The following is a 12,102-nucleotide window of genomic DNA, read 5'->3' on the forward strand; positions in this document are numbered from 1 at the left end:
TTGTGCCGTATTTAGTCAGGGGTTCTGAGGAAACTATTGATGTTAGGTGCTTTGGCGCTGGAAACTATTGAATGGTCTAGACCTGTATCAAGCAACGAGGTCGGAATTTACTGAGCTTTGTGCCAATCGGACGCTGGAAAGGAGATTTGGCGCCACTAATCGGCGCAAACCGTCCCATTGGTCGGATTCTAAGCGAGTATACTTGTCACTTAACAAGTTATCGCTCACTTGTTGGCCCGATTTGATATGCCATAAGTACCTTCCATATTGAGCGCGAATCAGTGAAGGAACTGGCTGTAAGCGATGTCCTTGATCTTTCTTCTCATCAAGAACCGTAACACAATGCCAGCAAAAAAAAAAAATTCATACCAGGAACTGTCAATCTTCCCAACGGTAATTGTCCAAGTGGAGATTTGTAGTGAAGAATAAAGACAAGTTGTAAGTGATTGTTGCTCGAATGAATAGTTGTGAAGCTAAGCGCAGATGCTTATTTAAAAAGTCAGTCTCGGATCAGTATTATGATTTACAGCATGCTGTTGCTACACAATGGCCGGTCATTGTCAAACACATTTGCATAACAATTGATATGATTCGCTAAAGACCCATATCCAAAGAATTTGCTTAAGTCCCCGCAGAATGGTCTCTGCTAATTCTGGGCCTTCTGTCTGAGGCAACTTGGGAGAGCTCATGCATTATAAGGTCGCACAAAAGTCATTCTCATAACAATCGAGTTCGGCCGCGTCAATCACCCTAAAGGTACCGGCCAGTTACCTGTCAAAATGCAGTCTATCGGCCTCAATGAGCTGCTCACGCAACATGGCCAAGCATCTCCATCTCCGCGACATTAACGCCTGAGAAGCTTTGAGACGGTGAAACTTGGGATACACTGTCAATCTTGTTGTCACAGGTGAATGGACTGCTAATGGTGTTGTCAAAGATGCTTAAAGGCCCTTGGTTGTAAGAATCGGTGATGAGCGCTGCCATGAGATTATACTCCTCGCATTGATCCTTCGTTGTATTGTGATCGACTGTCTGAAAAACTCGAATCTCTGTGATAGTAAGAAGACACTCATCATCGAATCCCGCACCGCTGATTTTGAAGACAAGCAGTGGACCCAAGTATTCAAACTTGAGGATGTTCATATCAACGACTCAGCTCGTTATGAAAGCGTCTTGAAATCGATTGTCGACTTCAAAGGCCCTGACTGGACAACCTTCATTGCGTCTGCAAATAGCCCTGTATCACTTAGCGTACTCGGTACTAAGGAGTGTGGCCTGAACATTTATTACCGGCGTTTGCGAGACGTTCTTGTCGCGACATGCAAGGAACAACGTGCCGCCGGAATGAGATATATCATGATGCCGAGCTCCCACTGCGTACCGTGTTTACCGAGGTGTCGTTCAATCTCACCGAGAAGGTTTCGGAGACAATACTGCCGAGCGGTATTCGGCCGAGAGCTTTCGATACGAAACCTCGTGTTTGCGACTCTCGCGGAGCAAATACGGAAAGGTGTCCCATTTCTCCAAAGTCGAAAAGGTCAATCCACGCCAAAAACAACATCCCATTGTCATCGACTCTTTCTCCGCTTCTATGCAAATCTTGATCAGACTCTGTTAGGTGTACAACGTACCAATCGCTTTGTGCATGCCCCGCCTCGCATGTCATGAAATAACTGATGATTGAACAAATCTCTCAACACACAAGTTCACTTCGGCGCCTGTTCGGACATATGTCGCTACCGAGAAAGCGGGGGGAAGCCTCAGAACGAATAACCCTGAAGGCGAGGGCATCCAAGACGCGCCATGTTGGAAGCTCGGCGGCTAAAATATGTATTGAGCATCTCAATCAGGCCACCTGCTCGGCGCCAACAATGATACCGAGTACATCAAGGTACTGGAGGAGTCAAGCTTTGGTTATCTGAGGTCCGTGTTCGGCATTTCTCACCAAGAGTATTCGCCACAAATAGAGAACGGGGGCGTTGACCTTTTGGCTTTACGAAAGTCAATTTGCGGAGAAATAACTCAACCGCTCGTGATGACTTTGGAAAGCGGCTGTGGCTTGAACCCAAATAACAAAGAACAACAACAACAACCTCCTGTCGTTTTCTGGGGATTGCAATGGAATCAAGGGAGAGGTAGACCTTGATGGAAACTTCATCGCACAACGCGACTCTCCAACAAAAACAACTATCGCATGCAATGCAAGTCAAAACCATTCACATTTAACCATGCTGATATCTCAACTCCCGATATTAACGAGGTTATGTGGTCTACAATTCTTGATCAACATCAGTCTCGAGCTGATCCCATGTTTGCCAATCTCGTTGTCGTCGGAAACGCGTTCTCCAGTTTGAATCACCAGGCAGAGGCAGACAGACGCATGCTCATCAACAACGACAACGAGAAATTAAAGTCCTTGCAGCAGCATCACCCTGAACACTTGGTTTTCTTGACAACCAAGCACAAGTCAAAGATTGGCCGACACCAAAAGTACGCGAACATGAGCCAGAGAGGCACCTCGATCGAGAGCCGCCTGGGAGTTGACCCAATCAGACTTTCCGGGAATTGGACAGCTTTTGTTGTTATCCGATAGATCGGGACTGACCTCAGCCTTTATTTTGGTGTTGCTGACAACAATGTGCCTCGTGACATGCGACTGACGAGCGTGAAGGTTGCATCCCGGAAACAAACGAGGGGTAGATACAAAGCGCCCTTAAAGTTTGTCCGACGAATGCTGATAAGGTACTTGTATAAAATGGCTGGCCCTGCCCTTGGTGAGTCCGAAATTTTTCACTACGTTACAGCCCTCTTCTAACCGTTAGTCCAATACGTTCATTCACTTCAAGAAATATCAACAAGGTCTGTCCCAATCAGTAAGTACTATCAAGTATCTGGATAGTGAAAACTTGTTCGCAAACTAACCTCATTTACATGAGCAGATTCCTGCCTTCCCTCAGAGTTAAAGATGCGGTTCCTTTCTGCATTCTCTCTACTTCTATCTGTAGCTTCTGCAGATAGAGTCAGTCTTACCTTCACCCTAGACCCGGGGAAGAACATGTCTTCTCTGGTTTTATATCGCATGAATGGGGCCGTTCTTATGGGGAGATGTGGTAGGAGAATTAACACCAGAGTGCCCATTGACTTTTCTGAAGTTACCGTTAATGTTGATGGCGAAGGTAGAGTACCACCATTTGGAAACTATAACGAGAAGAGCTTTGAAACAATACCCGTTACAAGCGGGAACTTCACAGTTGGGGACGCTACCTACGCAATTCATCCTAATCCTCTTTTGTCGGGAGGCCCTTCATGCAAGACAGATGTTGACTCTGTTAACAACCGCATTTCTGTTTACTGCAGAAGGTTATACTGGGATTACACAGACATCATCAGCGACATGAAGACAGCAGACACTGACTGTTTTGGCCCTTTCCCCCCACTACTGGGGGAGTTCGAGAAGGACTATTACACAATGGAGGAGAAACAAGACTATGAGAGGAAGAGCGTCCTGATCCCCAAAATAGGTCGTCGTTGCAAGAAAGACGAAGAGAAGAAACCACCCCCAAACCTTGACGGTGCAGGTTAGTATAACGATTCAATTAACTGGTCGTAGCTAACATTTGTATTCAGGGTGGCCTCACCAGAGGTACTTGTTTCAGCAAATCTCAGTATGGTTGCCTCTTAAAGTCTTATTGTCTGTCCTCGCTCTTGATGCTAACTAATTACAGGACGTTATGGAGTGTGGCAAGAACCACACCTGTTCTGCTTGCAGTGATAACTCGAAGAACATCGCCTATGGATTCACAACGTTGTCGGGTCTCAGCTTCTCTTCTAGAATTGGTGGAAAGGATTCGGGATTAACTGTCACTAGAGACATAACCCATGGTTTCTCGGTGACGAGATCCTGGACAGTAGGGAATTCATATAGCTGCCCAGGCAACCCAGGTGATCAAGTCTGCGTTTGGTACAGGGTTGCCCACACTGCATGTAAGTTACAGACTTATATATACTCTATAAGAAAAATGCTAAAGAATGATACAGGGACCGTTCGAGAGCGTGATCCGCTCCCTCTCAGGACCGGTTATACGAAGCAAACTATTAATGCCGCCCCTAATCGACGGAATGAGGGTGGTGGGGTTGTCTGCAGATACAACAATGAATGCAGATCAAAGGGCGACAAATACTGGGACTGCTACGGTAGGAAAGATGCACAATTTAGGTACTGTCCACCTCCTGGATACCCACCAAAATTGCATCTAGATCCAGGTCCTCTACCGCAAGACCGGGAATTTGTGGCTAGGGCGATAGCCAGATTGGAGAAAAAGCAAAGGATAATAGGCGAAAGAGGAGAAAATGCATGGGCATATTATGAACGTAAGGAAAGGGAGCTTGAAAAGAGGTTGAAGATGGAGTATGCTGAAAAGTGGAGACATGCAATACAACAAGAGAAAGAAGAAATGGAAATAATCTTGAAGGAAGAAAAGGAGGCAGAGAAAGAAAGGAAGAAGCAAGAGCAAATAGACAATGACAGGAAAAAATACGGGAAGAAAAGCCAGAAGGAAAAAGAGATACAAGAACAGATGGATAAAATGGAAAATGTTGAGGAAGTATTATATGGTGGGATTGACTTTTAAATCTAAATAAACTACTTATTATTAAAGTTTAAATACATAACTTCCCCAGTATAATAACCTCACCACACCAGCACTTGTTGTAATACCACTCTCAATAGCTCCATCAACAAAACCTCTCCAACCATCAGCCCAATCAGCGCTGGCAAAGAATACTCTTCCATGAGGTTTCTGAAGCTCCTTGAGCCAACGACTCATAGCCGGGCCAGGTCCCCAGCAGCTCCATGTTCCTTTTGCAAGATCATCATTCATCCAGTCGTGGGTGACATACGCTTCAATATCCGCATCAGGTTTGATGTGTTCCTTAAAGCTTGCGGAGATGTCTTCGCTAGCTTGTGGGTCTGTGAGATGCCCGCCATAGCCAAAGCCAATGCAATATGTACCGTTGTTCTTGTTGGTATTGCCGTTGTGGTCAGAGAATGCAAAGCACCACGGGGACCGCCCGTAACCACTTGCCATAGCGAACCAACCAGGCTCGGTTTGCTTTAACTTGAAGTGGATCTTGGCGCCTTGGTTGATATGGCCTGCCTTGACAGCTTCTTGACGAAGTGGCGAGAGAGGAGGGTTGAACGAGATATCGGATAAGCAGTTCCTAAATAGTTGTCAGCTATCAGTTGTAGCTACAACGAGGATGAGCGGTCCTCACAGAGGGATAGTCGAGATGACATATTTGGCTTCGATACGTCGACAGTTCTTTGTAGTCAACGTAACCCCATTGCCATTCTGGTCGACCTTCTCAACAACAGTATTGAACAATAAATGACCCCTATACTCGGACAATATCGACAGTGCCAGCGATGTCATACCACCATTTCCAAGCTTACAGAGCCCAGCGCGCTCGAAAACGCCAGCCATTGAATGGCCGCCAAGTGCATACCATCGCAGCACTTCGACGAAGCCACATTGCGAACCTGGCACAGAGCCAAAGGAGCTGATCATGGCATCAAACATGTCCTTCTCTACCTGAGGAATGCTTAACTGGTCGAGGCGATCTTTGGCGGAGAGATGCTCATATTTCTTCCATAGCACAGGTTCGCGCAATGGATCGTGGGGATATGGCATCAAATCGTAACTGGTCAAGCCGTCAATGTCGAAGAAAGCATCGGCTACTCTCTGGACTGTTTGGTTTGTCTCTTTGGTATCGAGCTTGCTTGGACCAGCAAAACTTGCCGTGTAAGCTGTGTATTTAGCATCCGCTGTTCCCGCTGAGGTCTTGAGGTTGCCTTGAAGATTGTAGCGGTGAATCTCGGAGTAAACGTGCGGCTGGCCCCTAGAATCACAGCATCAGAACTATATATCAGCCGTTCCACAAGGGCCTTACCAATGAACCCATGTTCCTCCCATCTCAAACTCCTCACCCAAAGCTTTCGCTGTCCATGTTCTTCCGCCAATGCGATCGCGGCCTTCGACAAGAAGAACCTTACTGGTGGTCAAACTGATATTTCGGGCAGCGATAAGTCCAGCAAAGCCTGTTCCGATGACAGCAACATCGTACTTATCCAGGAGTGCCGATTCGGGTGTACCATTGATAACCGAGTCTGTTTCAAGGCCAGTTGTGAGGCCGTTGCTGGTCCAGAGATAACCTTCTTTTGAAGTTGGCATGATGACTAGATGCGATGCTGATGCCAATGACAAGAGGAATATGTGAAGACATGCTCAGGCTCATTGATAGAAAAACGCGGCCATCTTAAATGCACTGGAGGTCTCATGGGTCATTTCCTGATTGAGACAAAATGTACGAGGTTGATGATAAGATGGCCGAAGTGGTCATTCCGACGTTCCGAGGCTAAGTGACCTCGCACTTTATACCCATTTTGGTACTAGACTGAAACTTGTGGCTAGTGAAGGAAAGAAAACTTAGGATTTCGTTCCTAAATGATAAATACTTAGGTAACTTGGTATGATCTAGCCTAAGTTTAGGATAATTTTTGCTGAGTTTATTCTGATATCCCATGTCGGGGCCGGGCCTGCCGTTTTCTTACTCCTCTAGGAGATGGTGGTAAGAATGATGATGTCATTACATCGTCGGCGTTCCCTGTCGTACAGAAAGAGCAGGAGGTGGTTGCCGAGACATTCGTGTAGGGGCGCGGGGATACGTTGACTTCAATAACTCCATGATCAATTTCATTCATTCAGCCAGACTCGCAATCATCAAGATGGACGGCACTATTGTACCAACTCCTGTTATTTCTCCGCGAAGACATCGGCGACACAGGAACAAACCCTGACGGCATCCCCATCGAGGATATTTCGCAATCATCAAGATTGCACCACCTCCTGTTATTTCTACACGAAGACCGTAATACAGAAACCTCCGACGATAACTCCATCATTAATTTCTTTCACTCAGCCAGACTCGCACCTCTCTATAACCCTGACGGCATCCGCATCGAGTATATTTCCCGATCATCATGATTGCACCACCTCCTGTTTCTACGCGAAAACATCGGCGACACAGGAACCTCCGACGACATAACTTCATCATCATTTTCTTTCATTCAGCCAGACTCACAACTCTCTATAACCCTGAAGGCATCTTCATCAAGTACATTTCGCGATCATCATGATAGGCGGCGCTATTGTACCACCTCCTATCTCAACACGACTCCATCGGCGACACAGGAATCTCCGACGGCATCTTTATTGTACCCCCTCCTGTTATTCATACACGAAGCCACCAGCGACACATGAGACCGCTGAACACGAGAAGAATACGACTACCCCAAGTCGAGTGCGTCGCAGTCATTACTAGCTGATCCTATAGCGATACAGGGGTACCTGACGGCATCTTTATTGTACCACCTCCTATAGCACCACCTCTTATCGCACCACCTCCTGTCAATCTTACACGAAGCCACCAGCGACACAGGGATCTCCGACAACACAACGGCAAGGTGTCAAAATAAATTTGGCAAAGAGTCACCTAAACTTAGGCTAGATTATATTAAGTTACCTAAGTTTAGCCTGGTCATCCAAACATTGTTTCCAATTTCTTCTGCGACATGATATTTATCCAGTGAAAGCTCGATATCGCTGAGTTCGCGTTCTGAATTGCCGGCAACATGTCCATACGCGCCCAAACCTCCTCCAGTATAGCCATGGCATTTCCAATTGGCCCCAAACGGACAGCTGCATACATCTTGTGAATCCGCTGCCGAACAAATGTTCGCAACCGAAGTGTCTCCAATCTCTTTGGTCCCTCATCTTCTCCCCTTGGTGGGACGGGCCCCAGGACACTTCCAGCGATCAGTAGTGACAGAAGTTGTATCGATATTGTCCCTGAGTCATCTGGAATCTTTTCCAGTATTTCTAAAATGCTGAACGCCAGTCCCATAATCAAGTGTGTCTTTTCATCACCACGGTCCAAATCAATAGCACTATCTGGTCTCCCCCCTGTCCTTGTTATTTCTGGGAATGCAGAATAGAGCTCTAGCAGGGCTGCCATGCGATAACAGCGAGAGATAGCCAGCAAGTGATCAGGCGTTGTACATGGGTCTCCAATGTCTTCAATAAGTGCAAGAGAGGGCAGCCGATACCTCAGGATCTCACGTTCAAGACTATTTGCTTTGGCAAGTAGTTCACCGTACAAGGCCCTTCGATGGATCTCTCCAGATTCAAAAACCCACAAGCTCTTCAGAGCCTGGTTATTCCGCACCAGTGTTAGCGTCTTTGCAAGAAACACGAAAATGGGCGTTGCAACGCCAGTCCATGGACAAGGCTGGACGAGTGCTGGGGGGTGGGGATCACAAAACATGGTGAGATGTGATAAGCCTTCGTATTGCTGGTCGAAGAGCGCTGAGCTCATAGCTTCCCAATATACCATGGATGAGACCACGAATATTTGTGTTCTCGTCATTTTTCTTCTTTTCTCGATATCTGTCAGGTTGTTTAATGATATCCATGACCTGAATAATTGACGTGACCCATGGAGATGTGGCAGACCGGTTGCAGAGACATCATGCCAAGCCTAACGAAGTAACATGTCAGTTCTGATGAGATTCAAGGAACAGATATACCTACCGCAGTCATGCCCAAGAATATAATGCTCAAGAGCAAGTCATCCGAAACATTTAAAATTTTCTCCCGAGATACCAAGGCCATAGGCCGGTTGTCATCCACCTCGCATTCGTTTCTCGTAGGAAGCTCAGACAATGTGCGTGAAAGGTGTGACATTGCCTCAGTCTGGAACTCCAGTGGAATACAGCTGCTGCTTTTGTCACCCTGGTACAAATGAGCTGCTGACATGCTCAACACACAGCCAAAGAGGAGTGGAGAGTCGGCCATCATTCTGGAAACTTCTGATCGGAAGGGGTTATTCGCCGAGTCGAAGGATGAGTTGAAATGGCAAACCGTGGTAAAGTAGTGATCCAGGATGAGTGATGTTTGTAGAGTTGGGATGTAGGAGGTCAGGCAAAGAGAGTCATCATGTAAGGCATTGAGCGCGCAGGGAAATTCCTCATCGGCTTGGACATCGTCGCACAACGTCGAGAGTTGTTCTGAATTCAACGTCGAGGGTGGTTGCATTTCTAACGTGTCCTCTAAGTGCTCCCTGGCATCAGATAAACTCGAACTAGAACCTCGCGTGAGAGGACCAGGAGCTTGTACTTCATTGTCATTGTGGTTCTGAGTCTCGACGCTTCCAGGATTTGATTTCGGCTGCATCAAGTTTGATAAATTTCCGGCGCCTGAGTCGAAGCAAGAAAAGGAGTTGCCCGCAGTCGGTGACGAGTTAACCAAGTGCCTCTCATACTTCACTGACCACTTCACAGGCTTATGATAGCCGGGACATTCGACACCGATTTTGGCGCACCTCTTACATCCTGGCAGCTGCTCATCACATTTCACCTTCTTTTCTCAAAAGTTAGTCTTGTAGTGGACTTCTCGTTACGACAAGACTGCGACTCACGCGTCTCTTGCAGGTAGAACAGCCAGCTAGACACGCCTGTTAGCCAAGTCTCTCATATTGCCGAGGGATGTACCGACTCCGTGCTTTCACCTTCTTAGTGCGGCATCTTTTTGACTCGTCAGTCATGGTGACAGCCAGAGCCCTGCTGCATTTACAGAGTGATGATGAAAATTACATCTCGGAAACGTTGTCTTAGCAGAACCCCCTTCAACGCCTAAACGAGCTCCCTACCCCGCATTCGATGCCGGGGAAGAGGTTCCACCGAGATAATGCTTCCAGGACATGCTTGATTTGGCAAAGTTAACCGTAGCGCAAGGACTGATTGGATGCCGGACTTGATATCGGAGATCTGTCCGAGCGACTCCACTTTCTTATCGCTCACCCAGACAAGTAACTGAAATCCACCCAGAATGAACTCGGCCTTGGCTTAATCCTCTCCCAGGCTGTATTTATTTTATATTTACCTAGACTATATGGAACCATTCTTATTCAGTAAGACTCAGATTAATTGAAATTTGAATCTCGAAGTGATGGAAAGCCAGACTATTGTAGAGTACGATAAAGTAGAGCTTAAACAGAGCGTAATGCTGTCCTACCCTAAATAGTTATGATTTTTGAGTATATCCTATATAATTGTATCTATTATGATAAGTAGTTTAAATCTTCTTACTTTATAAGTACTAAGAACTGCAAGTCTCTTCCTTAATACAATGAGTTTGTTTTTATTCTGTTAAGAGCCTCTAAGGCTCAAACTTTTTAGGTGCAAATAAAAGCAACAGAACTTCAAAAGTTGTCAGTTTGGTAACAGATAATAGATAACAGATAGGGCTTATCTCGATGAAGATAAGATAAGAAGACCCTTTCCGCGAGCCAGCGGAAGCAAAGGCCAGTCCGACAGCCCAACAAGGTTAGAGACACGGAATCCGTTCCGCCCTGGATCAACTTGCATCCACTTTGAGAAGTGTAAATAAGAGTGTTTAATACAGTGATCCTATTTAGCAGATAACTGCCAGGCTCTTACAGCTCTATCTTATTTTTACAGCAATCATCACAATGCATAGCATATGTCTGGAAGGCCATTGAAGAAGTAAACAAAACCGTGCAGCAGCTAGCATGTTTCATTGCATGAGGGACATGAAAGCTGAGATAAATATCTCAGCCCGGCTTCTCGGCACGCACGTTGTGGGCCTGTAATATAAACAGGGCGACACGACAGGCTTGTATTCCGAATGCGGTCAAAGCTAGGCGGAATCACAGCTGTCTCTCACAAGAGCCCCAGTGCTTGACTGTCCTCATAAGGCGGAATACGGATATCTCGGGATATGCCAACAGTCCCCTGCATAGAGCTGAAAGAGAACTGCGAAAGTAAATAACGAAGCTAAGAGCCCCATCAAACAAACAATGTCTTGGCACCCTTTGCGCAGTAACTTTGTTCTAGCTAGGAACGACGGAATACCATGAAGCTATATGGTTTGTTTCTTGTCGGCTTGGCTGCTTTAGCCGCTGCAGCTGATGTCACACTTACAAGCTCAGGCTGTGCCGACGCATCAGGCTTCGAAAAGTGCCAGGCCTCTGCGAACAAACATACAAGCAGCTGCATTGCTCAAGCTCGCCACGACAACAGCCAGGTAGAACTCCTCGCATGCGGATGCCAGGACTACGTCGACAACTTCAACTGCTACGCGGCTTTCTGCTGGAACAGGGTCTGGGAATGCGAGTACCAGGAGTACATGGTTTCGTATTTCATGAACTGCAATATTGCCAAGCAACCAGTTCCCTACTTCCCCGCTCCCAAGAATGCGCCGGGTGCTTGCTCTTGTAACGTCGGACAAGTCTATCTCAACATCCAGGATGCCATTCAGCAGACGGCGACGTGTTCGAACGCTGCCGATTCGGGCGATGCCGGAAGCAATCTGCAGCAGATTGAGGGCTGCAACTGCTGTGAGATCAGTGGAGCTCTGTCAAGGTATGCTACAATTCATGAGACGTTGAGTAAGCGAGACTAACATATAATAGTATCGTAGAGATCTGCCCCAAGACGGACCCCAACCTCATCGGCCTGAAACAAATCTCCACCCTCGAGTCCGAGCTAAACGTCGACTACAAGTCCTGCGGGTCATACATGGAGACGTACGATTGTTCGGACAAGCTCTCGTACTCTCTGGAGGGCGTTAGCACGTACTACAAGCCTGATGATCCCCTCAAGACCGGTACCGCCACCTTGAGCAACAATCCAGGCTCTGTCACGGCACCGGCCAGCGGAAAGGTGTTCTCGTATACCAACGGAGGCGATGGAACTGTCTATACCATCACTGCTGCTGGTGTCGGCAAGGGCAGTTCTGATAGTAATGGTAGCTCTGATAGCGATGGCAGTTCAGGTGCAAGCGGTGATTCATCGAGCGCCACTGGCACTGCGACTGCGGATAGCAGTAAATCTACCGAGAGCTCGAAGAAGAATGGAGCTGAAAGGTTGGCTACTGGAAGCGTCTTAGTGATTGGAGTGACACTGGCCATGACCTTGGTGTCGATTTACTAGTTTTGTACCTAATGGGGTAGACTCATCGCAAC

General features: G+C 46.9%; 6 protein-coding genes; 3 read left to right on the forward strand and 3 right to left on the reverse strand.

Annotated features, from left to right (window-relative positions):
• Nucleotides 1-807: 807 nt before the first annotated feature.
• FFUJ_09302 (uncharacterized protein) lies at nucleotides 808-1,143 on the reverse strand (the record flags this gene model as incomplete). Its single annotated transcript, XM_023568811.1, has 1 exon — nucleotides 808-1,143. One exon carries the CDS (start codon nucleotides 1,141-1,143, stop codon nucleotides 808-810), a length of 336 nt encoding a protein of 111 aa, XP_023435950.1.
• Nucleotides 1,144-2,194: 1,051 nt separating this feature from the next.
• FFUJ_09301 (uncharacterized protein) lies at nucleotides 2,195-2,593 on the forward strand (the record flags this gene model as incomplete). Its single annotated transcript, XM_023568812.1, has 1 exon — nucleotides 2,195-2,593. One exon carries the CDS (start codon nucleotides 2,195-2,197, stop codon nucleotides 2,591-2,593), a length of 399 nt encoding a protein of 132 aa, XP_023435951.1.
• Nucleotides 2,594-3,055: 462 nt separating this feature from the next.
• On the forward strand, nucleotides 3,056-4,631 carry FFUJ_09300 (uncharacterized protein; the record flags this gene model as incomplete). XM_023568813.1 has 4 exons in its annotated part: nucleotides 3,056-3,578; nucleotides 3,628-3,665; nucleotides 3,726-3,984; nucleotides 4,039-4,631. The coding sequence occupies 4 exons, from the start codon at nucleotides 3,056-3,058 to the stop codon at nucleotides 4,629-4,631; spliced, it is 1,413 nt and encodes a 470-aa protein (XP_023435952.1).
• A 133-nt stretch (nucleotides 4,632-4,764) lies between these two features.
• Nucleotides 4,765-6,230, reverse strand: FFUJ_09299 (related to monoamine oxidase N; the record flags this gene model as incomplete). XM_023568814.1 has 4 exons in its annotated part: nucleotides 4,765-4,858; nucleotides 4,900-5,220; nucleotides 5,275-5,898; nucleotides 5,950-6,230. 4 exons carry the CDS (start codon nucleotides 6,228-6,230, stop codon nucleotides 4,765-4,767), a joined length of 1,320 nt encoding a protein of 439 aa, XP_023435953.1.
• A 1,366-nt stretch (nucleotides 6,231-7,596) lies between these two features.
• On the reverse strand, nucleotides 7,597-9,660 carry FFUJ_09298 (uncharacterized protein; the record flags this gene model as incomplete). XM_023568815.1 has 4 exons in its annotated part: nucleotides 7,597-8,595; nucleotides 8,649-9,476; nucleotides 9,535-9,560; nucleotides 9,612-9,660. 4 exons carry the CDS (start codon nucleotides 9,658-9,660, stop codon nucleotides 7,597-7,599), a joined length of 1,902 nt encoding a protein of 633 aa, XP_023435954.1.
• Nucleotides 9,661-10,991: 1,331 nt separating this feature from the next.
• FFUJ_09297 (uncharacterized protein) lies at nucleotides 10,992-12,070 on the forward strand (the record flags this gene model as incomplete). XM_023568816.1 has 2 exons in its annotated part: nucleotides 10,992-11,500; nucleotides 11,551-12,070. 2 exons carry the CDS (start codon nucleotides 10,992-10,994, stop codon nucleotides 12,068-12,070), a joined length of 1,029 nt encoding a protein of 342 aa, XP_023435955.1.
• Between the last annotated feature and the right edge of the window lie 32 nt (nucleotides 12,071-12,102).

The sequence above is a fragment of the Fusarium fujikuroi genome, chromosome FFUJ_chr09, assembly GCF_900079805.1.
Source record: "Fusarium fujikuroi IMI 58289 draft genome, chromosome FFUJ_chr09".
In the NCBI taxonomy this organism is placed as follows: Eukaryota; Fungi; Ascomycota; class Sordariomycetes; order Hypocreales; family Nectriaceae; genus Fusarium; species Fusarium fujikuroi.